The 27,175-nt window shown below is 34.9% G+C and overlaps 1 protein-coding gene across 1 annotated transcript in view; it reads right to left on the bottom strand.

Moving 5' to 3' along the window:
• WDR72 (WD repeat domain 72) overlaps nucleotides 1-27,175 on the bottom strand; it is a 101,976-nt gene that overhangs the window by 52,152 nt on the left and 22,649 nt on the right. The window contains exon 13 of the mRNA XM_009875056.1: nucleotides 18,059-18,264. Coding sequence (XP_009873358.1) covers nucleotides 18,059-18,264 — 206 coding nt within the window. The remainder of the gene's footprint in view (nucleotides 1-18,058; nucleotides 18,265-27,175) is intronic.

Genomic DNA, 27,175 nt, shown 5'->3' with positions numbered 1-27,175 from the left:
CATTAAGTGTCCAAGCACAAATTTATATTATTCATAATTTTTCATGATATTGGCATAGAATTGCAAATAGACTACAGACCAAATTAATAAATATAATTAAGTTGAACGTAATAAACTTCTTTCTAAAGAAAAAGGATGTTCTTCTAAACAGCCTAAGAGACATATGCATGTAAATATTTATAATACAGGCTCCCTAATATCTTCACAGTTATACAGCCATGCTGCAGGTTGCATAGCCAAAACTCTGGCATAGTATTTCTTCTGCTAGGTCCTATTTTAAGCTGAAAGGCTTTTAGGAAAGTTTTAAATAATACAGACTGTCCCCCTCCCCATCCTCCCCAAAATAAAGCTAGGGAAGCAAATCTTACAATGTAAAATTGTTGCAAACCTTGAGAATCTGTATGCCTTGTAGCAATTTGACGTATGTCTGACATAAAGACTATGCTTTTTGCCCTTTCAAAACATGCAAAACTACAAGTTACCTAGTTTAAGTCACACAGACTTCATCAGCAACAACAAAGAACTTAGGCAACTAGATCTCTAGGTACAAAATTAATTACCTTAGATGAAATTGAGAGGAAAAGGCTACAGAGCTGCCACAATGTTTGTGAACATCTGACTTCACCTGGTGCCACCCAATTTCCAACCTGGAACTTGCTAAAACTCCTTATAATTTTCCAACAACTTGAAAGACTATTCAAAGAGCATTATTTCAGCTTTATACAGTAACATGATAATTGTGCTAGTATAAATACATGTCCAATTACTGCTGTTAATAAATACTAAAACAGTTTAAATCCTCCTAAAATATGGAAGAAAAATATTTGAGAACAGCTACAGTTACTCACAACTTCAGACTGCCAAACTATAACAAACTAGCTGCAAACGATAACAGTAAACTAATGATGATGAACTGTAATAGTATCATCTGAACACCATGAGAAATGTTCAAAATCACCTTTAAAACAATTTATCTCATTTTTTTCTTGTAGTTTCAGTATTTAAATGATAAATCATCATTAAGACTAAAAGTTGACATCTTTTAGAATTAGAACTAATTTTTATTTTGCCAGTGGCCTAGCCATATGGTAACTATACTGTGACAAACTCCTGAGAAGGGGATGATGTATTTGAACACATTAAAAATCAGCTCCTTATACAGGTATCACAGAAGAATTTGCCCACACAGATGCCTGTCAAAAAGCAACGTATCCTAGACATTAGAATCTTAGACAGAATGTAGCCTAAGCATAGAAAAAGAATACAGAATTTGAGAAGAAAAAATAAGACAAGAAAGTCTTCTCTAGTAGGACATAAACTCTATAGATTAGATACTCTCTAAGCATAACCTGTGGAAGGAAAGAAAAAGGAAGAATAAACACAAGAATGAAAAAAAAAATAAAAAAAAAATCACATAAAGCCATGTGAGCAGAGGACGCATGCATGCAGGAATAAGATCCTAAGGATGAACAAGTCAAGAAGAGGAAAAAACCAAAATCTGTCCTAGAGGATATTGGGACATTTCTATATTTGGAAAACATTCCTTGCGTGGTTCTCCTCCACTCCCAGTCTACATATAACCCAATGAAGAGGTTGCAATAATAATGCTACCAGTGGCAGTTAATGATTTTTAAAATGAAAATTTTAATGTTTCAGTTAAACCTACCTTCCACCTCAATTTTAATTTTTAGATGCATTTTAAAACATAAAGTCTGAAGCAATAATACCTTCTAAATAAAAAAAAATAAAAATACAGTAAATATTGACTCTGGGCATTATGAATTTTTCAAAAGATTTTTTTAAATAGGAAATGCAGGAAGGCATGTCTGTAGGTCATCTCATCAAAACTCCTACTCTACAGACTTTCATGTCACTGACACGTTTATGAAGCTGCTGGTATTTTGCAACTCAATTTCTGAGGAAAAAAAACATGACAAATACTTAATTTTATTTTGCAACAAAATTCCTGTTTCTTCTGCATGCAACTAAATATACCAGAAAGAGCATGAAACGTCAGAGTTTAATCTTTAAGGATTTCCATTAAAAAGATAAAGCTCTATAAGTTTTTTCTGAGAGACTCCAGATGAGTTTGTAGAAGAGCAACTACGTTCGTTCACAGGAATCGTCATGCTGCGCTACAAAAAGGTATTCCATGAAGGCACTGGGAGGATCATCCAATGGTAAAGTTATGAGATTGCGACACAACATCTTGTATCAGAACACTGTTGTGTCTATTAAAGAGGCATCTTTTACCTTCAGGGGAAGAGCAAAAATGAGGGAGTATAAATTCCTCACTGATGCTTCTGCCTTATATGCTTTTATTGTCCTGCACAAGCCTGAGCTCTCAGCACTGTGCTCAGTCTATTTCCCCTCTCCAAGCAAGCATGTATGAGCAGAAAGACAGTGTCGAGAAGCAACTTTTCAGCCCAGTGATACATTTGCAAACAATCATACCATCTTCCATATCACCAGTGACACAGATTACTACATAAATTTTAACTTTCTTGTGTTTAGAAATATTTCACTAATGCAAAGAACTGTTTCTGTTGAAAATAGCTGAATCGTAAAAGAAATTATCAAGAGTTTGTAAACAGGGCACCAGCTGGCTTTATCCTGAATGGTATGTTGATTAACTCATCTTTCTCTAGGCTACTCCTTAACTAACTCCTTTTAGAGTACAAACTATTATTTTATAGGATTAGCTATTTTAAAACTGTTAATATCATAGCTATGAATAACACAAGGAAATAATTTGACTCTGTCATTTTACTGTTTAGTTTTGTGTAATAACATAATTTGGTTTTCTGTTATCTAGAGAACAATGCTCCCACCAGATGAAGATGTACTCTAAATACATAATCTTATTTAAAGATCTCCATAGGGAGTTATAAGTAAAAGATTATAACTACTTGTTCAGGTTTTCTTTTTATTCCTTTCCTTTTTAAAAAACAATACATTGTATTTAAGCACTAGGATTATTTTAATCTTTAATTATGCTGTTTCCTAATACACAGAGAGAACCCCATGGAATGCAAACACTGGAATTCATAAGCTAGCTTTGACATTAAAAGAAGCTATTATTATTTGGCCTATCATTTTCATTTTCCCTGTTCTATACATTTATATTTGGTTGATTAACATTTAGAAACCTTTAGGGAAATCACCATCAAAACAAAATAAAATACTGTGACAATCTCAATCTGTTAAGGCATCTGGTGATGCTACTGTGTGTGAAGTCACAATAAATGTTCACTGGCAGTATGAAAGCTTACCTGACATTGATCCTAAACGTATCTGCCGAGTTATCTTAGCCCTCTACTATAGGCATTTCATTTCAGCGAAACAAGTTGGATATCTAAAGCTTTAGACATAAAACATTATTTAGGAAATATGGATAAGCTATTCTTTGCAACAGAAGATGACAGAAAATGGGAGCAAACCCATAAAACTAACTATGAACTACAGGCCTGGGAATAGCATTTGATGGTAGACATTGAAAAGCAGATTCACAGATATTTACATTCTATATTGTGCCTTTCCTTAAGTTCCAGAAGTATTTGACAAAAATAAGTCCTGCTACATTCAAGACAAATATTGCCATTAACTTTTTTTCCCCCAAATATGCACATTAAGAGTTTAATAACCCAGGGTCAAAAAATAGGCTAGTAACAAATGGTGATAACAAAGTACGACTTGTCTCTGAACCAGACAGTGCAACTTTGAGGCCTCCCTGTTGCCAACACACAGGCACCAGTAATGAAAAGATCCCTTTTTTCTTATTTTCTGACAATTTTTGCTCAACTCAGACTCAGTTATCACAACATTGTGTCTGAAACCCAAACTACTTAAAGCACCTATATCCAAACCCTAAGCCACTGAAGCCTTACTATTCTCCCTGTGAATTTCAAAGGAGTACATTAAAAAGGACTGCAGTAATACACAGGCTTCCTTCAATTCTGAAAGTTAAATGACATGTACACTGTGATGAACTAAACACAACCTACAGATTTTGATAATCATCACTTCGAATGACAATACATAGGCATCTTTTCTAGTTCACCATTTCTAGTTTTAATTTATTTATTTTTTCTTCCCATAGCCAACTGATTTTCTATTTACAGGTCTCCCCTGTAGCTCTCCTTTTTTACCTGAAAAATGGGGAAGATTTTCTTTAATGATTCATTTAAAAGAAACTGTCTGGAAGCTACTACAGTTTCTGAAAGCTGATCTTTGTCCTTTTTTGCTCAAGTATATGAATCTAAATTAACCACAAACATTAAGATGCCCTGCTTTAGCTCAGTTAGGAAAATTAGCAGAATTCGCTGCCTTTTGTTTTGTGCATCACTAGCAGTAAGTCTAACAGAAGTTACTCCAAAGGAGCTGCACATCAGTCAAGAAAGCAACCTTTAGTAATAAGAAAAGTCATGTTTTCATAAAGTGCAAAATCTCTCATGCTCAGGGCTAAAACCATGTGTTTATTTTCATACCACATTTTAATGGAATACCACATACCACAATTTTAATACCATATATTTTAATGGAAATTGAGAAGTACGAAACACTTTATTTTGTCTTTGCATGTATTGTCTCAAAATTAATGTAATGGCACCACCAGCCATTTCAGTTAAAATATTGGCTATTCCCTAACAAACTGATGAATAATTATCTCATGAAGCTTCTAGAACTATTAGATTTTAAACATTTCCAAATTCCAACCTACAATAACCTACTTGAATTCCAAAAAAAAAATAAAAATTGACAAATCACTGCTTTAAACTGAATACTTTATTAATGCTTTTCTAATGAGACTAGACCTCCTGTGTTCAATATAAAGGCATTTGCATGCTGATAACACTCCTGCTTAACAACTGGAACTTGCTTGGAACATTTTTACTGCTTGGAGAGATCCACATTGCTTGATAAATCTCACCCTGAGGCCTTCACCTGTAAGCTTTAAAGAAGCAAGAAGACAGGCCACCAAAATTATGTATGAACATTTTGTGTATCTATGACTGACCCACCACAGAACAAGCGTTTTACATCCAGGAAAGAGTAGGATTCTAGGAGGCTTTGAAATGGCAAGCTATATTCCACGCACCTCTGTAATAGCTCCTTAGTTTGCCACTGAACATGTCTGAGCCAGGACAAGACAAGAGCTAGAATGGAACAGACTAACTCAGTTGGAAGGGACCTACACCGCTCATCTAGTTCAACTGCTTGACCAATTCACAGATTACCATTTCAGAGCATGTTATTAAGGGGATTGTTCAAATGTCTCTTAAACATTGACGTGCTCAGGGCATTGACCACCACTCTTGAAAGCCCATTCCAGTGTCTGACCACTCTCTCAGTAAAGAAATGTTTTCTAACGTCCAGTAAAAAAATCCCATGATGCAGCTTTGAACCATTTCCACACATCCTCTCACTGAAAGCTAGGGAGGAGAGCTCAGCACCTCACTCTCCACTTCCCCTCCCTCAAGAAGCCATAAAGAGCAATGAGGTCTCCCCTCAGTCTCCTTTTCTCCAAACTAGACAAGTCCCAAGTCCTTAGCATCTCCCCATGTGACATTCCTTTCAGCCCTTTCACTAGCCTTGCTGCCCTCCTCTGGCTGGATGCATTCAAGGACCTTCACATATTTCTTAAAGAACTGGGCAGGGTTAAAGCTGGGCAACAAACTTGAAGACTCACTTTAATTCCTTTCTTCTGGCATGGAATCCACTCCTGCATCACTACTTATAAGCCTGTTCTTCTACCTCTTTTCATCTCCCTTTGCACATCTTTAACAAACCACCTTAGCACGCAACGAAAAATTTTCACATGTCTACAGGAAGGGGGGGCAGGCGACTATCCTTAGTGTAGCCCCCAAATACATCAGTACATGCCATTATCTTTAACAGGTTTAAGAGAGACATACCACATAAAAATTTCATGGGAAGTACAATTCAAGTGTTATTTTTCCTAGCTGCCTTCTCATTTCTAAAGGCCTTTTTCCACTGGGATCCTACTTGTTCTAGGATCGCTATTCTACTTAAAATACATACTTCCATTAGCTGGCAGGGATTCCCATACTGTTTCAGCTCCTTTCCGCTTTCTCCACACATCAGCTTTCTTTACTAGACGTATTCTGTTGTGGGTTTTGTGCTAAAAAAAGATTTGACAAGAATGGTCTTGATGTTCATTTTATATAAAGAAAATAAAGTGGCAAAAATCACATGGTAGATTTTTAGAAGGCAAATCAGACTCAAAATATACCTACATGTCACTTGGATACCACTAAGGAAATTGTTCAGTTCTCACAGCATGCACAGTATCAACTTCTACATAAAACAAGTCCTGAAGTATTAAATGACTTTTTCTTACTTTTGGCCTTCTTTACCCATTGTGCTCTTAATTTACCACAAACATAACAGCATAAAAGTGACAGAAAATTTGCCCCAAAGTTCCCAGTGCTTGGAGAATGAATCATGCTGTATAAAACAGATGTGAGTTATTCTGCTGATTGCAATTATTTTTTTGATTATGTAATATTCAAGAGGTTTAACTGTATTCCTTGGAGCCTTCTCTTGTGAATTTGTTTTGATCCATTAACATTAAACAAGTCAGGACAAAGATCAGTCCCCTCCTTTACCCACTACTTGCCACCTCAAGAAAATATTAGACAGAAATTGAACAATTTTTAGGTGAAACTATACTTAGGTTCAGGATATCTATAAGGACCCTTCCAGCCTACACCATTCTATGATTCTATGATTTGGGAGGTGTCGGTGCACTTAACTGAAGTATCACCAAAGGAAACTGGAAGATTCTTGCATTAACAGAAGCTGCCCTGCTTCCGATTTTTTCAAGGTGGGGGATTTTTTATCTCTTATTTGTCTGAGTTTTTCTGGTGGATTTACACTTTTCTATATTGGCAGCAATTGGGCTGTTGGCTTTTAATACAGGCCCAACGCAACTACATTTAAGTACATGATAAAAGTCAGATAAGCAAGACTTCTGATTTTAAAGAGCAGTTAGCTCATTATTAAATATATTTACTATCAAGAAACCTGCTAATTTAATCAATAAAAGACATCTTTCTGCCTGCTCACATGTCTTCAGTGAAGGCATCCTGTGAACAAAGAACATGTACTTCACCTTTACAAACAAGTATTTTTAAGCAAAACTCATTACGGAATCATTAAAATCACTGCATCTTATAGTCATCAAGAAGTTTCTTGATATAATTTCTGAAATATCACAATGAAGTTTGAGAATACAATAACATTATTTCAATGAAATTAACACTTATTTTAGTCATCTTTGGTGTAATCTGACATTTAATTACAATACAAAGACAACATAAACTTTAAATGTCATTACATGTTTGAATCACTTCCTGTTCAGTACGTCTGTGGTAATCAATAACTTTGCCAATAAACAGGATTATTACTTCTTAAAAAAACTACAACATGAAGAACCTCAGTTACAGAAATGAAAGAGGAGCATAGGGTAGTACAATTTGTCAACCAAAATGTATTAAAGGCTAAGAATTTTCTGTGTCTTGATTATGCCAGTCGCTGGGATGTCAATAGAAGCTCCAAGCTCATAACTTTTCTCAGGAAGACACCTCATCACTGGTGTGGCTCTAGGCTCACAAAAAATAAGCATCTCACAGCTGCTTGTAAGTTATTTACTACCCCCATGCCATTTCTGACATTTGTATTTCATGGAGTTGGAAGAACTGTTTTAACCAAAGTGTGGCTACCACACCTAGTGGTCTTAAAAATTAACTTATATTGCCAATGACAGCTCCATTCTCCATTATGCTTTATCCTTGATGGTAGGAAGCAGCTGTGTTTGGCTTTATGTTTGCGGGTTTGGGGGTAGGTGTTTTGTGTTTACAGGTTTTTTTTTTTTTAAATATAGAATAGCTTAGTAAATGTCTTTACTTAAACGTTTTTTTCTCCAACCTTTTTTAAAGAAAACAGTAGCATTATGTTTAAAAGAAAGAATTGTGTTTTGAGGCTTGTAGGCACCATCTTGCACAAAGTTTTGCAAACTAGGAAACCTGTAGTTATCTTACGGAATTGTCTCAGAAAACAAATGTATAAACAACGCACAAAATGGCTGGCACGGTGTAAATTAAAGCATTAAATTCCTTTCTAAATCCTCTGAGTCCTCTGTCGCTAGAGATGGTAGTCGATAGTAGTAAAAAAAAATTGCCTCCTTGAAACGTGCTTGGTGGACAGCAGCTTGATGATTGGCAGCACAAATAGAAGACAAACGAGAAAGCCTTCAATCTGCAGCTGATGCACAGGAAGAACATGGGGAGCTGAGTTTACAATAGAGAAAACATTACCAAGCTAATGGCACAGGCAATCATTTGACCACCATGCATCTCTGATAGCAGCAGGGCATCCATTTTCAGTTAAGTGTCAGAGTACCTTTTTGCTTTCTCTGACCACTGCAGGGGTAAAACAACCTAGTGCGTGAAACCCACCGACTGGTAATAAATTACTATATTGGATACTTTTTGTTTTCTTTCAGCAATGACTTTACTGTGTATTCCTGCTATCATTACCAATTAAAGTGGAGCTCGCGTTAGCAAGCTATATCTAACTGTATATCAGTCCCTATGCTCCAATTGCTTTGGCAAGTATCACGGGGTCAAGAGGCTCCTTTGACCTTTATCAGCTAAGTCTCTCTGACCACTCACTATTTGAAGCAATCTCAGCTGAACAGATGGACACTTTTGCAGACTCCATAAAGCTTAGAATATAAAGATAAATGAAATTGTGTTTGGGGCTTCAAACTGGTTTATGAGCATAAAATATCGTTAGCAAGTTCCACAAAAATCTCAGCTTTCAAACAGCACATCTTAAACCTATACCATGAACACAACACCTCTTTATCTACCAGGAAATTGCATTTTTTATTGTTGTAGCTTCTACAGATAAAATTAAAATCTTGACATAACTTACATGTCTAGATAGTACAAAATCATTTTTAAATTTAGAAAGCTTAATTTAATTACTTAAATCATTAAAAGTCAAGGAAGAATAAAATTTAATATAGTCTTTTGCCATACAGTCAGAGCAGCATACAGCACATGATCAAACAGATCATTCAGTGGAAAAAGAGTAAACCAGCTGAGATCACAGAGCATTCAGAGAAGGCCTGGACCTTCACTTCAGATTTCCCTATCTTAAAGTCTCATAAAAGCCCTTACTCTTTAAATTATTGCACCAAAATTTTAGTCATACAACACGTAAGAGAAAGCTTCAAATTCCCTAGGAGATCCCTAGGTAATAATTAGATATAAATGTGGTCTTGCGATCATATTTATGTATTCGTAACTGAAAAATTATCTATTGTTCAACAGTAACATTGAATGGTCTTTTGTTTGAGCTAAATCACATCAGCAAACCCATCCTCTTAAGTTCATAACCTTAGGTACTAAATGTTCTCTTTTTTTGTTTGTTTGTTTGTTTTGCAACACTTGGAGCAGTAATTGTGGCATCACTCCTGATGAGTCTGTGGCACAATGTAAATAATTAAGCCAAGGAGCCTTCAAGCTCAGGTTGTGAGATGAACAGACTAAGCAACTGGATAAACCCCCTTTTTCTTACGTATGGAAGGCCACCATCAGGCAGACTGCAGGCCAGATAGATCTACTGGGCACAACAAATTTTTAATTGTTACAGGAGAATTGTTAACACATCTATTGCTCAATGTAGAGATCTGGTATAAAAATTAAATGTTTCTCATATTTTGTTTTCATGTCCACACTGCCTGTCTCTCCATCAGAAATACCAAACTTAAATTTTTTGTTGGATTTAATGTTAAGTGTACATATAAAAGTGATCCTGTAGACAAATCATAACACGATCTCAAAGAATAATTGGTAAGTAAAACTAATACACAGAATATGCTTCACATTAGTTTTCAATAGCAGGAAACAAGTCTACATTTTATTTTTTAGTAAAATATTTAAAGAAATAGATATGATATATAAACAACTTTATGGAGACAACTTTTGCTTTGCTTTAGAATTCATATCACTCTCTCTCTGGGCACAGTATCAGAAAGGCAATTCTTAACACAATACCTTTGACAAAGTCTCTCTAAGATTTTTATTAGAGAAAGAATATCAAAATGAATTGGAGTTCCACTCATCTCAAAATAAGATCTGTTTTTGACATGGACAGTCTCTGCACTACAAAAAGTTTAGAAGAGAAGAATAAGGTGTTTTTAAATTAAGTCTTATTAATTTATATGCTCAATATTCAAATACTCTATCTTAATATATTAACTTACATTGAATGTAGAAGTAAATCCCTAACCATGTCTTTAGAAATATATGGGGCTTAGTGATGGGTGGTAGCCAAAAAACTTTCAGTCTTAGCGTTCAGGAAGAAAAGCCACAAAACAGATCATCTCCGTTTCCTAGGTCATCATCTGAACAATGATACAGCAATTCACAAAACACACACTACCAACTCCTGGATCTAGGAATTATGATACTGAGAATTTACTGGATGAATGAACATCCAAATATCTAGGAGGATAACACTGAACACAGAGACACTGCCAACATGACCTTAGAAGGAATGTAAAGAATAGGAATCATGCTTTGTCCTAAGAAAGACTGGTGTATATAAAAATTAAGTCGCTGACCTCATTGCTGGGTGCAGACTCCAACTGAAATAACATACTTGCCCTGGGTTGCTCCAGTAGTGCACTTCCCATATTGCATTATAAGAGTCACACCCATAAAATTTATCTACTAGATCAAATCCTAAGGAAGCTATTTTCTACTAAAGAAAATGAACAAAAAATATGGTATTAAATTTTTAAGTATTAAAATCCTGTCTATCCTAGAAAATGCTATTTTCAGGAATAGGCAAGCTGGACTTTCTCCAGATCCTATATCATTCTAGGGTATATCAGGACAGTGGCTAAGTCTCTGTACCCATAGATTTCATATTGTTCTCTCCCTGAGAGCTGCTTAATCTTACTGAAGACAGTAGAACTGCATAGGCTTCCAAAAGGACAATATTTGTAAATAAACATTCTCAGACACATCAGAATGGTTGATTCATTCTTTCTCATAAGTATTGCAAGAACCAAATCTGATCACCAGAACAAATTAAGATGTAAGTATTAATATGTAGAAAAACGTGCCAAGAGAACAGAAATGTAACCACTGCTGTTGATTTGTTTTAAATTAAACCACAGTTTAGCCTTGTATTTTATTTCTGCTATTTAACTGAGACAAGAGAAGCTAGTAGATAACACCAAGCCTTACTTTGCAAGACAGACTTGTTGCAACTTCTAGTTCTCTAATTGCACTCAAAGTGCAACGTACTTCTGGTCAATGTATTTCTGAAAAAGTTGCTGCTCTTTTTTTAATAGGTGTGTGAGGTGGAAACCAAGGAAAGTCTCACAGATCTGAGTTCCAGTTGATACTTTTCTTCAAAATAATACTCATTAAACTATAAGATGCCAAGAACTCAATGTTTAGAATAGATCAAGTGTAAAGACTCAATCATCCTCCTGTCATGAATGGTGAAGAACTCTCTAGAACATCATTGGACAATATGAAAATAAAAAGATTGTATCAAAGATAATACAATTTATTTTAGAATTCTTATAATTAAGTAGAGCACTTAAAAGGAAAATCAGTTAGGCTGTTCTACAGGGGAAAAAAAACCCCCAACATATCTTATGGACTAGAAAGTAGTAAAGGTAAAACGTAAGAGAAAAATTCACACTATATGTATATGACTGCACACACAGAACTAGAAGAAGCAATCCTAAGTGGAGAATAAGTTACCATGAACAGTGCAGTTTGTATCTTACTCTATCTATAAAGATACGTCCCTAAAAAAACAAAATACAAACTCTGCTAGTTTCCAACAGTCAGAGAAGGGAATTGCAGCATGACATTTGAGGTATGGGGGAAGACAAAGCAAAGGAACCTCTACGTTGTAGGAGCAACAGCCAGTTTAGCTTCAATAAATGGTCCTTCGGTGTGGAATACTTCACAAGGATTATTGATATTGACCTTTAAATTATTTCTAGGAGGACACTGTAGCACCTTCTTTAACACAGGGTCCAACTAGTTGTCTTGGCAGAGAAAATAAAAATGTTAAGTCAGTCATCTTCAGTATAATAACAGAAAAAAAGTTCGTAAAAGTGTATAGAAACAGTGTCTGAAGTGTTGAAATAAATAGTTAAGCCTTATTCTTAGATTTCTGTCATCTTGTGTTAATTACTGTCCATATTCGCAAGAGTAAAAAGTGCTACAATACCTAATGGGAGATTTTTGCTTTCATTTTGCTTTGAGGTAATTAGAGAATAGAAAACACTGAAATCAACAGATTCCTAACTTGGTGGACAAATTCAGAAAGCTGCAGTAACTTTCAGTGAAGCTGACGTGGTCCAAGCTATCATTGTCTCTCAGAACCATAATGCTTTTTAACTAGTACCAATTTAACCTCTTAACTCTAGAAGTTATTACTTCACTGTATTTCTTTTGCTACCTTGGTCCCTTGATACATTTCTTGTGAAATTTCACACAAGTATTTTACTACTGAAACGCTTTGCATCTTAGTTATAGGAGATATATGTATACACCTGTGCTACTTCATTCATTTTCCTATTAGACTTTATTATATACTGCTAAATATAGCATCTGAACACCAGTCCCAGGGGGGAAAGAAAGAAAAAAAAAGTACCCTGTCAGCAACATCATAAAGGTTACCAACTTGAAGAAGAAATGTTCTACTATGTTCTATTTTGCTTTGTTCTTAAAAATACAAGAGGAATCCATGTCTAGCACACCATTGTTTATGGTATCACCCCTGATTTTCTATTTGGTAAGTATTATTAGGCATTTGTGCTTGTAACTTCCACTTTCTATCAATTTTTTCATCAGTAAGATTTAACTAGCAGTAATTTTCCAGGCTTACTACAACAATTTTATTTTCAAATTGCATCCTTTACTCTACCACAGCAAGTAACTGCTATTGTCCTACAGTCTTCATTTGCCTTTTATCTATTCTGTGCAGTAACATAAAATATATTTCTTTTATTATTTATAATTTCTGTAAATTCTTGTTTTAAGCAACTATAAAAATATAAACTTTGGTATTCCTACTAGGAAAATACCTCTGCTTCACAAGCATCTTGCCTTTACGTATTTATTTTTTTTAGGGCAGAATATATATGCATTTTCAAGTATTATAGTAAATGCTACTTAACTACTCTGGTCATAACTATTTCTAATAATTGCAAAAACCAAAATGAACTTTTACAGATCTTGTGTAAATCTTCATTTAGATGATTTGACTCTACTTTCTGTACCATACATTAATGCTCGAAGCAACCAAGTAACTATATCAAGCAATAAATATAACTACCATTCCTGTAAAAGTTCTTACATAAACAAATACACCTTTCCCTCTTAGATATGTCTTCTTCATTTTATACATACAATACAAATTTTCCTTTTCTAGTCTAGCTCTTCAGCAGTACAATACAGCAGTCCAAGATTTAGCAATTATTGCACAGCTTTTAGATGCTGCTCTTCCTCCAACATTTTCACCCAAAAGAAGCTCTAATCACTAGAAATATCCCTAGAAATCACTAGAAATATCCACGCATGACAAGCACAGATGTATATCCAAATTATTTAAGGTGAAAAGCTAAGAAACTTTCTAACATGAAAGGTTTCTGGAACATTAGTAGAATAATTCCCAGACATATACAGCTTTTTCTGTGCATCAATGAAATCTTCACATGATGTACCAAAGCATTTTAATTACTTTTTTTTAAATCAGCTTTTAACACAGCCCCAATTTTCAAATATAACTATGACTTAAAGGTATAACGAGAGTTAGTTCCATATAAACACCACGAGTGCACAATCTAGTGTGTAGTCTATTGTAATTAAGACCCATGATTCAATACCTATTGCTACTGGCCAGGTATCATAGCAACCTTGTGTCACTAAATACTGCTGGAAAACTGTTCAGCACCAGCAAGACTGTGCTTCAGGAAAATCTACAATGGCACTACAGATTGTCAACATCTGTGGGGATTGTTACAAAAAGAACAACAAAAGAAATCTGCGTTGAAACCCCCATGCTTTAGAAAATTTACAGTGATACTACGGTAACACTACGAAAAGGAGAACAGAGAGGACAGAACGACTATTTTCATCCTTAGTTACATAACTTATGCACCCACATCCATTCACACAAGCTGAGAGTTGCAATAATGCTGCATTACCATATTGTTTATGTACATCCACAAAGTACCATTTTTTTTATTTTACTAAACACAAGCATCATTCATCACCACCATTAACGTGGAAATAAAACAAACCCACTTTTACTATAATATTTAAACTTCCACAAATGAAGTCTAGATAGTCTTGTATAAATCTACAAAAAAGAAAAAACAGGTTACTATGAACAAGAACCCAATATTGATTTTTCTGCGGTGCAGTAAAGCATCTCCATTCTATTTGGCTGCTGTCAAAGCCACTCTTTAACAGCTGGAGTCAAATTGCACTATTTACAGCAAGAGCCCTTGTCAAGTGGACCATAAGTATTCTAACAATACACTATTCAAATAGCACTTTGCCACACAAATTGCTGACTTGATGAATACCCCATGTCAATGACTAGGGCCAATATAAAAGTTTCATTTTTATGAGAGGTTTTACATTCACATATTAAGTAAAGCTTTCTTGAAGAACTATTAAGCTATATATTTTGGGTCTTTTGACATTGAAAATAATTAAAATCTGTTTAAATATATCAAGGGGATTTGACAACATTAATATGGATCTTGTGTTAACTGCATTTGTCACACTCATCTGTTATTGGTACTCCCACTGGCACGTGCAGCACAATAAAAGAATTAAAATGGTCAAAATACCATGAAATCAAAGCATTCTGCTTTTGTATCTGTGATTTACATGATGACAAATGTTTTGAAAGAAAGCCTTTGAAGCTGGAGTGCTATGTGAGGATATCTTTCTTTCTTAGAACAGAGTACAGAAAGACCCTTACTTTCCAAATGTTATTTTGTGTGAAGTATGATACTAATGACAAAACAACATAATAAATATTAAGCAAAAATCTGAACCTTACTTGCGATCTTCATGTGGATCACCTCATTGTACAAAATAAGAATCACTCAAGTGTAATACCAACAGGACAGAATAACTACGTTTTTTTCCCGTTACATATATTTTCTGAGACTGAATTCTGAAAAAGTATGCTAAAAGTGACTGCATTTTTAAAGAACAGAAATATTAACAATTTAGTGTGTTGCTGAATTTCTAATATACAATCTGCTAAAGCAGCAAACTGATAGTGAAATAATTGTATATAGGCATACTAAAACCTTTCTCTAATCTGAAAGTTTTGTGATAGTTTCATCTGTGTGGTTATTATACACTAACTGATTATGATATGGAATACATAACTCTCCAGTATTCATGGAACTCTCAGTATTTCATGGGATCTAGATTTCAAGATGCTAAAATACAATGACTCAAAAGATTCAACATAGCACTCTGAAAAACAAACAAACAAAAATTTCCTGCATAAGAATTAAGAAAAAGCAGCTGACTTGTTACCAAGCTTTCATTTCAGCAATAACGAAACTGTGTTAAAAAAAGCCACGGAGCTCCAAATTCCTTTTGTACAGCCCACACCGGGTTTCTGGAACATTAAGAGGACCTCCATTGTTATATTCTTCCCAGGTTCAGCTACACCCTATACATTTAGCCTCCAGCATCTCTCACATCAATCTGCAGACTCTGCTCTAATGGGGATGGAGGTGGAAAAAAGCACTGGATGTAATGGATGACAGATTTTTGATGAACGGAAAGAGGTTTCCCAAGTATAGAACTTCATTTGTTGTTAGGAAATTAGACTAAAATAACAGGACTATAATGACAAAAAGAAGATGAATTAAGAAAAAAATAAAAAAGATATTTTGCCTGTCGTTGGAAAGTCTAAGAGACATCAATTATATTCTCTCAAAAAATTTTCATTGGAACAAGAAAATGAACAACACATAAACAAGAAAATTGAATGTTTTCCTGAGAAATCAGCACAGATAAGATGCATATCTGAACAAGAAAAACACAATAAATTATTATTACAACTCCACTGCTGCCTACCATGCTATTATTTCCAATTTAAGATCATTGTAATTCCTAAAGTATGTCAAACTCCACACTTCGAAATTTACCAAAACCTATTTTCCCATATTACACATGCAGCACATTTTCTTTCCAGCCACTTTGTTAAATCCATGTAATTTTCAATAGGTATAATAAAGTTATTCTCCAAGCACAACCACTGTAACTTTTTCCGTTGTTCCTCTTTCAAAAGGCAAGACAAAACTATTCCTTTTCATAAACTAACAGTGAGATCAGATTCTGTGTCAATGGCCAACTAGTGCACCATCTGCCCCACAACATGCTCAGCAGGATTATGCTCTAATAAGACTTTTCAGAAAATGGGATCAAAAAGAACTTTAGAAATCAGAGTAAGGTTAGTAAAAGGTCAAAGACAAATATTACGAGTTAAACAACAATCATTATATGTAAATTTGTAAGTACAATAAAGAAAAAGACTAGAAAAGAAAATTCAAGAATAAGGATTTAGACTAAGCTGTTCTTTGTCATGACAGAATTTTGGAATATCCAGTATTTAGTTTACCATAATTAATAAAGCTGGGAAAAGGCCAGGGACTATTCTGAAGGTTGCTTCCACATGTGAGTTGAGGGAAAGTATTTTTCATTTTCTCATACTTGTGGGAAGGTATTTTTTAATACACATTCAGGGTTGAGGAACTGCAGATGTAACTTCCTCTGTCTACTGCAGAGGTTGGAATTCCCAAACTCCATTAATTAAAAGGTGGTAAAAATTAACAAACAAAATCAACGCTCCCTTCTTAAGATACACCCATATCAAGAGTTCAGTGAATAGATTCACTCCCGATGCACGAACAGTGCTTTCAGAGAAATGCTATATACAAATCTGTATATCATTATTTTCCAACCCGAATAAGACAGTATCTACTTCGTTGTATTTGAGATTGTATTAGATTTGAGGCAATTATAATAATGGGTTTCACATTTAGCAAATATCAGCTTTTTAAATATCCACAAATAACTGAAAATCACAGATATATCTAGGCCACAAACAAATAGAATTACTATTGCGTTTTCAATCTTATTTCTCATTATATGGTGTCTCTGTACTCAGTTTCTCTGCTTTAACAGGATATTAACACTAGTTCCAGTATGTAACACTAGTTTCAGTATAGTATTTCCTTCTATTACTTTTTTCAAAACAAAAATAAAAGAGCACATCTTTTTCACCAGTCACAATTATTTGGTTAAGTGACTTCTGTAAAAAAAACCTGTTAGATAAAGCTAAGTACGGTGCCTGGCCAAATCTCTCCTTAAGAGTATCACACCTGCTTGCAGTCATGTATCTCACTAGGAACATTACCCTCCTCTTTTTAAACAATAAGGTGCCAAATGTGATCACACTAATATAAATGTAAGGCACTTGCACTCTGTTCTGTGATGATGTTAACAGAAAACAAACACCCAATAAAAACTATGACTGATTGACAGTATGAATTTGCAGTTTCATGGTAAAGCAGTAACGGAAAGACCAGTATATTGTGCACTGACATACTTTTTCTCAAGGCATATACATTCCAACTGCTCAGTTCAATTGTTTTGAGGGTGCTGCTAATATGTGCAGTTGTAAGCCAGAGGCATAAGGAAACAGGGTCCAACTCTGGGTGCCAAGGCTCTGAGATGATCTGCATAAGGCACTGCCCTCACCTTCCCCATTTGTTCTGTGGGATGGGGTTAGAGGCATAAGAACCGAGCCAGCCAAAACAAGCTTTTATAAACTTAAACCCGAGCCTCCACGCTGCTTATACATGGCTACACATCAGTGAAGGTGAAAGGGTAAAGAATTTAGATCACAACCCACTGCTCTTGAGAAATGCTCTACCCTTCATTCTTACCTTATCTGAAGATTTTTCCGTATGAGTAAAATTGTAAGAGATCATGCCATGCTTATATGAGCTACAGTGTTTGTATCCAGCATTTTTATTTCTTTTTGACTCTTGAGATACAGGAAGTAGAGCCTCTGTCACTAAGTATTCTGAATCTTCAATGGAAGCAAGAATTGCTTTTGCTGTTTCACCTGTTTCATGTCGTTCCAGTGTGCCTAGAGAAACACAACAGAAGCTGCAATTTTTTTTCCAAAGAACTAAGCTTCATATTTCAGTTTAAGGATCATAGCATTAACATAGAGCATTTCACATCAGCAGATAAATCATTTACAGATGAACCAACTAATTCCTTATTTTCTAGTCCTTAAAAATCTAATTTTATACAAATGTCTATTCTAAACAACTGCTACGTTAAAAAAATAAAGCTTGATTTTTGATGAAATCACTGCAGTAAATAGCTTAGATTCAGACCACAAGAAATTTAAGGTATTTTGTATAATAAAGATGCAGATTTCAAAGAGCAAAGGAAATTAAGAATACCACTTGCTCTAACTCAGTTTAAAAGTCATTTGCCTTCTCACAAAGGCACCACAGAGCATCTGTATCATTAACATTGTAAACAATAACACATTTATGTAATATTTTAGTGCTGTCCTCTAGTGTTCTAGATTACAAATAGCAAGGGAAAGCTCAAATTCTTCCTTCCATCCCTAAACACCATCTTTACATCTGAGACTTCAAACACCTGAATATACTACACCTAGATTAGTAGTCAGGAATATGAATACAATGTTTCAGAGATTATTTCATCACTTGCGTGGCTCTAGGCAATCCAATTCCTTTAACTGATATAATCAGTTATACTATGTTAGTAATAATTTTATTTAGTAATAATTTTAGTAATAGTTCTTAATTTATAACTAACATTAAAGATAACTAAACTGAGCTTAAACGTATTTGAAATTAGCTCCTACTATAACGTACACATTTCATACAGGAATTAAACTCTTAGAAAAATTGCCAAAATGGCATGCTTCCTATAAATATCAGAGATAAAAGACATATTTAGTATTTTAAAAGTATTAAATATTTGTTATAACATGAAATTTTTTTTCCCTTAAGTTTAAATTCCTTGCAGCCTCAAGTAACAAAACATAAATTTTACCTTTCACTGCTACCAGAAAAAATGGGTAACATTGAAGTTCTATCAGTAACACCTGCTAAAAAATATTGGACTGAGACTGAGGGATCTCACAGAGTGTTTGTGTGTGTAAATGTGTATAAAACCTCTTTATCTGACATTATTTCTCCCAAACTCATCCACTTTTGTTAACTGTACTATCTCCGCCATTACTCACACGGCCAAGAGTCTTCGCATTCAGAGAGGAAGAAAGTAATGCGACTGATCCTTTGCCTTTTAACAAAACCAACCGAATATCATAGATTACTATAATATTGCACTGACAAAATAAGGATCAGCCCCAGTTGTTTTTAATACGTCATTTTTTCATCACTCCCCAGGACGTGCAGTCAGTGTCAGGGACAGTTAGAGAACTGAATACTTACTGGAAGGAAAGCAAGTTGCCCAAAGATCTTTACAGTCAGACTGTCTCATAAACTTCAGAACAACACTGGCTACAAATTTACCAACAATGCAACATTTCAGTATTTCAGGAACACAAAAAACTATACTAGTAGATGCCTTACAAGAAAGGATTACAAAACTCACACTAGACTCACGCGAGCAAACACACATTCTTAAAAAGTATTACAGTGTTTGCAAAGTCAAGACATTTGGAAATAATACGGTCATTCAACTAATATTATTTTGGCCTCTTTATACATGTAGTGTAGTCTTTCAGTCTGTGGATGCCACATCACCAGTCATCCCTCAGAGTCAGACTATTCTGTGGAATAATGTTGTGGATATAAAACAGAATTCAATCATTTAATTAAGGCTATCATACTCCCGTAGCAAGAGAGGATAAAACCACGTTTCCAACAAAAATCAAGATTTGAGTTGCCTGACTTTTAATACTCCCTATATATACATAAGGAGTAAAAACGAGAAAATAGGTAACACTTGCATTTCCTGTATATCAGAGCTTCTTCCTTGGCAACAGTTTCAGAGACAAGTTTTCACCTTCTGGTTGCACAAAAAACTTTTAGTGGAAAGAAAAAGATTGGAAGAAGTAAAAGTTCCTAAAAGAAAAAAAAATGCTTTCTTGAATATACTTTTTAATCATGGATCTGTGTCTGTGTATATGTACAAATCTGTGTCTACATCTACAGCTACAACAAAAGGGTACAAAGTGTACAGGAAAATAAGTGTGATGAAAAGAGATGGTACATTCACAAAAGCGTTACAAAGGGCTTACTTTATCCAGTGTACTTCACACTTCTGCAGAGCCCAAAATACTAATTTGCACAGTAAGTAGGCAACAGAGACAAAATAAAGGAAGAGATCTGTATTCTGCAACCCCTGAACACCTCTTGAAGAGAAGAAAAACAGGGAAGAGAGGGGAGGGGCAGGGCAGATGGAGAAACCTGTGTATGTGACAAAGACATGCTGATCACTGCAGTCAAAAGAACATGGTGGTTATTGTTCCATACAGTTAGGAATATGTTGTCTCTGATTTTAAAGGAAAACAAGAAGAGTAAGAAAAGAAATAGCTTTTAAATGGGAGTATAAGAAAGAGGACAGAAATAAAGACAACTCTCTAACATCAAGTATTTTAAACCCAAATGAGCCCAAAAGCTTTTGATTACAAGAAAAAATAACAATGGATGAAAGGGAAAAGACAGGGTTGTCTAAGTAGCAGCAACACCACTGCTATGACCCCCTACTATACATACAAAATACAGGAAAAGAAAGTCTTTATCTCTCTAAAGCTGTGACCATGGCAACCAAGTCTCAGGAACAGACAAGAGTGGAGTATTTCATTCTCCTGGGCAGCTTTGGACCAGCAGATGTGACTGGCTAGAGACTGTTAAAACATCTTATTCCTCTTCTGGACCAAGTACTACAAATTGTGTCTCCTGGCATTAGCGTTGTCCACACAGTTCTCCGGATTCTACATTTTTACTGGAGAGATCATGCATATTTTCCTGCCTCAAGACAAGGGATTCACTGACATCACATGACCTGTCATATCATCAGGCTCCAGTGCTTTCTGTTTGCTGTCACGGCTAAAGTATTGAAAATCTTCAATATTGCAGTGCTGCTGTGACCTAGTAACTCAGCTGAATCTTACAGTCTAACAGTGATCTGTGAATAAAAAATGGTTTTCAGAATTGATTTTATTTAAAAAGAGAATGTGGTCAAGAACAAATCTTTCTCTTTACTAGCAATCAAAACAAAAACTCTCACCTTTCAGAAAACATATAATCTGTAATATTTGTTGTTTTATTTTCTGCCAAGATCTTCCTTTCCATAAATACCTACTTCATCTGAAAAGAAACTTCCACCCACCTTCTTCTACGCTGGTAGTCAGGCAAACAGAAATTCTATATTACTCACTAGAAGATGCTTGAATTTTACAAATCTACCATCCTGCTCCAAGACAGTGGTCAACAACTTGGCTTAAAAAATCTCTCCTGCTAGTGCTGCCACTCTAATAAAAAATGGTCCAAAATAGATGGAATAAACACAGCATTAAGCAAGCATATATATTTCCAACCGATATCAAGACAAAAGCAAATGCAACCTAGCAAATAAAAATTGGATAGATCAAACAAACCCCAGCCTAATAAAATCTAGTAATCTTTAAAATGATATTTTACATAGAGAAATAGATTAATAATGGATATGCCCTGTGACTACAGCACTGCATAGAGTACATGTAGAGTGTCTTGGCAGACAGTTCCTAATGATTTTTGCATCTGGAAGATTTCTATCATGTCATCCAACTGCTGTACATTACTGACATTCTTCAGAATATACACTTTCAGAATAGCATTAGCAAACTCTTGTCAGAATATCTTTCAGCTAAAAAAGGCCATTAAGAACAATCCAAAGAAAACTACTGGAATATCACATATAACGTAAGCAAAAAGAGCAGTTCTCCAATGCAGCCAGTTCTCATCTCAGGATTTCTGCTGCACACACAACAACCCAAAAGAAAGGACATTAAGACTTCCCTGTTCTCTTCCTGGTTCCACCCAAGCTATTTTAAACAGCAAAGGACATCAATCCTCTAACAGGAATTGCTGACATCTAGTAAATGTCTAAACTGGGCTAAACAGAAGTGTCCAGCTCTGAACTTGGAAGAGATGCGAGTAGTTTCTAATTAATTGCCATCTGATACATGGATTGAGGGACAAGAACCCATCCCTTGATGTCTGGAAAACTCTCCCCGATATGAACTCTTCTGTCTAACTGCACTGACCATGTCAACCAGTTTTCGTTTCCCCTATTGTTTTGAGTTTGTTTTTTTTAAAATATAATCTTACTTCATTATCAAAGAATTAAGATCAACTATCAACTGTAAGAGACACATCCCTTCAGACACATACAGCTAAATTCCATGCATGCTCCATCTACTATACACAAAGTACATCAGAGTATGTGTTTATGTATACATACAAATATAAAGAAACCTGACTGCTTTCAGCCTAAAGGAGCGTGTCCTTAGCTTCTGCAGATCGGGCAAATGGTGATACTGTGTTTCTGCCCTCCTCTCCCCGAGACAGACTTTCCAAAGCACCACTAACTTGTATTATTCTACTTCAATAAGTAGTTACTGAAAAACAATTCAAATTTAGAGTGCTCTGCAATATTCAAATGCAAGCTACTTACTGATCTGAGGCTTGCATGTAAAAAAGTACAGGATGCCACTAAAAAGGTAAAACATCAGTGAAGTTTAAAGTTAAGACTGACAGAGTAAAACAAAAGAAACCCTTAAACTTCCTCAAAGGATATAAATTCATGCTCATGACTTATTTTTATTCATTCACATTTTCAAAACATGCTAACCAATGTTTCCTTATCCTTCATTTTTTTTAGAAAGGGATTTAAGTGACAGCATAAGATGTGCTGAGAAACTACAGTAAAATTCAACCTTCCAGCTTACTGTATGTTATCATTTGCATCGTATTACATTTAACATACCCTGAATGTCTTCACAGAGCTGCTTTCTTAGAGAAAGCTTGTTTAAACCAGAAATTGTTTCATGTTGCATTGTGTTAATTGTTTAATGTTACAGTACTCTCAGTCCAAGACATTACTTTGTCTCAGTTCAATAGTGCACAGCTGGATTAACCCACTCCCCGCAGGTTCTCCCTTTCTCTAAGGATGCCTCTTAAGCATGAAGGTGGAGGGGGGAGAGAAATCAAGAAGATCTCAACCCACGTGGTGCCTGCCCCAACTATTCATGTTGAAGGTCAGGCCATGACCTAAGAACAGAAGAGCTAGATCACTAGAGCCTTTTCCAAATAGGAAAAGCTCCTTTCAGGAGGATACAAGTCTTTCACAGTCTTCAGTTAACACCTTCCAGTAATGCAACAGGGTACTTAATATTTGAGCCATAGTTTTGGAAGGGCTACTCTTTATAGCTTCACAAAGTATTAGCAAATAAGGTGTAATATAACAGAGAGATCACTCTTACAAATATCAAACCAGACCCATTTGCCCTAGTATCAGAAACAGTATGCACAAAAATGGCTTTTGTATAACCAAGCAGATTTTAGGGCCTATATTCTAGGTGTATCTGATAACGTAAATCTGTCGTTTAAAAAATTGCTATTTAAAAAATACTATATAATGCAATTCCACAATGAAGGAAAGCAAAGATACTGTGTGGGTGTGAACTGAGTATATGTGGAATTTGTGAGTGTGTGTACAAGACTGACTGAATGACAGAACTTTTTTAAATGCACAGAGTTAGACTGAAACAAGAGAAATTTTACCCAAACTTCAGTGTTGTGGAAAAAAACCAAGAAAATGATGAAACAATATATATTCTGAAAAGCTTGCATCTCTCCATAAGCCTTCTAATGCTTGAATATTTTCATTCACAGAAATTATGGCAATTTTATTAGAAGACTAATTTTACTATCCAGCTGTCTAAAAAGATTTCACTAAAACAACTCTACAGGCATTCTATCAAGTAACACTTAACATAGTTTGCCATTAGGCACTTTTGAAGGTTTGTGGTTTATCATGAGTTAAAGATGAAGGTGACAACTGAGGGAAAGAAAGGCAAAATGAAAGAGATATCAAAAGAGCCTGTAAATCACCAAATTTTGTAATGACAAAGGGGTAACAGGAGTGTAATTATTGTTGCTTCTACAATTACCTAGGCACAAATGTATAGTAAATTAATGATGAAGTTTACTTCAATGTGGTTCTAAATTTCATTAAAACTGTACAGCTTATTTCCTCAAAGTTACTAAACGAAATCCAAGCTTTAGTTTTCTAAACAGTTTAATCACTAATTTCTGAGATAAGAAAAGTTTTCACACATACTAAATAAGGGTCTACTTAAAAAAACAAAAACCCACAAGAAAAACATCCAAACAAACCAAAACCCCACACATTCTGCAACTAATGGGATACAGCCTGAGATTTAGAAGACTTCTTGTCAGCAACAATTAGAAAAATATTGGAATATATGTAACTACATACAAGTTATCTTTAAACAGTGTTTCAAAATGGTTCAGCACATTTGACTGTATGCATGTAGAAATTTATGTTAAAGTATGAAAGCAATGCTAAGTCTGCAAAGACAGACAGCAATAGCAAAGAAAACCCCTGTATCGTGGTAACTTTCATGCAAGTTACTGATGCATTGTATACGTGAAAACATGGCTTTTAAAATTACGTAACACTTAGTGTTTCAGAATAATTCTATAGAAAGCACTCTTAATTTTTGATTCCTGCGTTACTTAAATTCAGAAGTTAGAAGCCAGGACAACCGTAACGCTTCTGCACTTGACAAGAAGATGGCAGAAATACTGCGTCTGAGCACTCAGATATTGTGATACTCACCGTGGCAAAACACAAGCTCCAAGGCTAGGGCTTAGAATATGACACAAAGTCTTTTGAACTTTGGTTTTAAAACTCACACTCCATTTTTAAAAAATAGCTTCTAAACAAGTAGTGAAAAATTATAATGGCACTACAATAACATATAAAAGCACCCTTACTGGTCATCTGAAAAAGACCAAAGAAGAACTCTGCATATTGGACAGATTTCCCTCATCACACGGGGCACTGTTTACACTAAGACTCTAAATGCAAGTGAGCTCTATCTGCACTTGAATTTATTCTGATATAGCATAATAACAATAACAGTAGCGACAGTGTTACAGACAACAATGCAATAAGACAATCCCCAGTCTATTCAGAGAAGAAACCTGTAAGATGATTAAGACCTTTTCTAGTAAAGATAGTAAGCGTACTCTTAATTTTTGCTGTACAGGAGATTAAATCTCAGCAAAAATATTCTTTTGGCCTATGTTACAAATATTTTCTGTGTTGAGTCTAGCAACATGCAAGACAGTTTTCAAAATCTGCATTCCCTGAGTGAGTATGAAAAAAACAGTGTAGCCACTGTAAAGTTAAAGGCATATTATTGTGATAATGGACCACCAAGTTTTATGAAGTGATGTTATTTTATTTTTAAACTCATACTGAGCATGTTGTAAAACAATAATATAGAACAAGACTTGCAAGGGAAAAGAAAATAAAAGGAAATTAGTAGATGATTCATTCTATAAGCACAATGAACTCCAAGGAATACGTCCCTATTAAGCTAGTACTAAATGAAAGATCAATCTACATGTGCTAAATGAAGACTGCTACCTCTGAGCAAGGCAGATTGCTCTTTAACACCTACCCTTTCTTTCCTCACTCTCAAAACATATTACAAAGAAATGTGGCTTATTAGACATGCTGCCATATGTCATATATAGCACAAAAGAAACCCAAACCACTGATACTTTTTTTCACATCTTATCGTACTCATATTTACCTTTTTTTAAGAAAAAAGCAAAGAAACAAACTGCTTAGGGAAAAGTAAAAGCAATATAAAGAACAGCTAATTTCCTTATTGGAGTGGATTTCAAGTGGTGGCTATTGGAAAAAATATTCCACACTTTAATTAGAATAAAATTTGTTATTGATCTTCGTATTTGTCTTCTAGCACACAAAAGTTTGGAACATATCCTGTACACACGCTATAGTAATATTACAAATGTATTATTAGATCTATATTTATTGTCATGGAAAGATATTCCACTGTAATGGGAAGTTGCTGTACCCATATATTAAAATTTAGGCAAAATACACAAAACTCCACAGATATTCTTTCATGGCTTCTGTATTGTTTTCTACAATGTATGTGCAACATACATGTATGTGAAACAACAACATTTAAACTTAAAATAGAGCGACTGTAAAATGTTCCATAAACCAAAGAACTAAAAGGACGGAATTCAATTTTATCTTATTCCAGACCTGTAACTATCTTTGCTTTTCCTCCCCCTGCCGTATTTCTTTGACTTTCATTCAAGTCCATGGGGAAACGATACAGACTTCTTAGTTCTACTTCTTCCTGCTCATTACTAAAATAACTTGGACTACAAGCTCATAGGTAGAGGTCTTAAGTATAAATAGAAGTCTCAAGTTAGTTAAGGTAAATTCCACTTGAAGTCAACTGTACTCTTGGTATTTAACACATTTCAGCATAAACGATCACGAACTGACTATTTGGCACAGAGGCAATCTACTGTACTCGGGCAAGTTCCCATTGACTGCATAAAATAATCTCTGGCTATCTCACAAAGAGAGGGTACAAGTTGTACACAGAATAGTACTGGTTTAGATTATAATCTGCATGACAACATATCCACAAACCTATAAAGTATAGAAAAACTACCATGAAAGCCTGCTAAAAGATAAAATAAATATTGTGAAAACTTCGGAGTGCTTTTTGAAAAAACTGTGTCAGCATCTGTCATAGGCAATTGGACGCATTATGAAGTCTTTCATCTGCTTAAGAGGTCAGCTTCTTAAGTACCTGCTGGAAGGATAGTTTTGAAGTTAAATTGGTAAAACTGAAAAACAGTCATAGCTACTATATGCCCCTAAACTTTTTTAATTATCTGTCAAATTCAGTAGAATAC

Source organism: Apaloderma vittatum, unplaced genomic scaffold (genome assembly GCF_000703405.1).
Source record: "Apaloderma vittatum isolate BGI_N311 unplaced genomic scaffold, ASM70340v1 scaffold35468, whole genome shotgun sequence".
NCBI classification, from domain to species: Eukaryota; Metazoa; Chordata; class Aves; order Trogoniformes; family Trogonidae; genus Apaloderma; species Apaloderma vittatum.
Note: the sequence above shows the minus strand (reverse complement) of the source record. Positions and strands in the feature narration are given on the sequence as shown.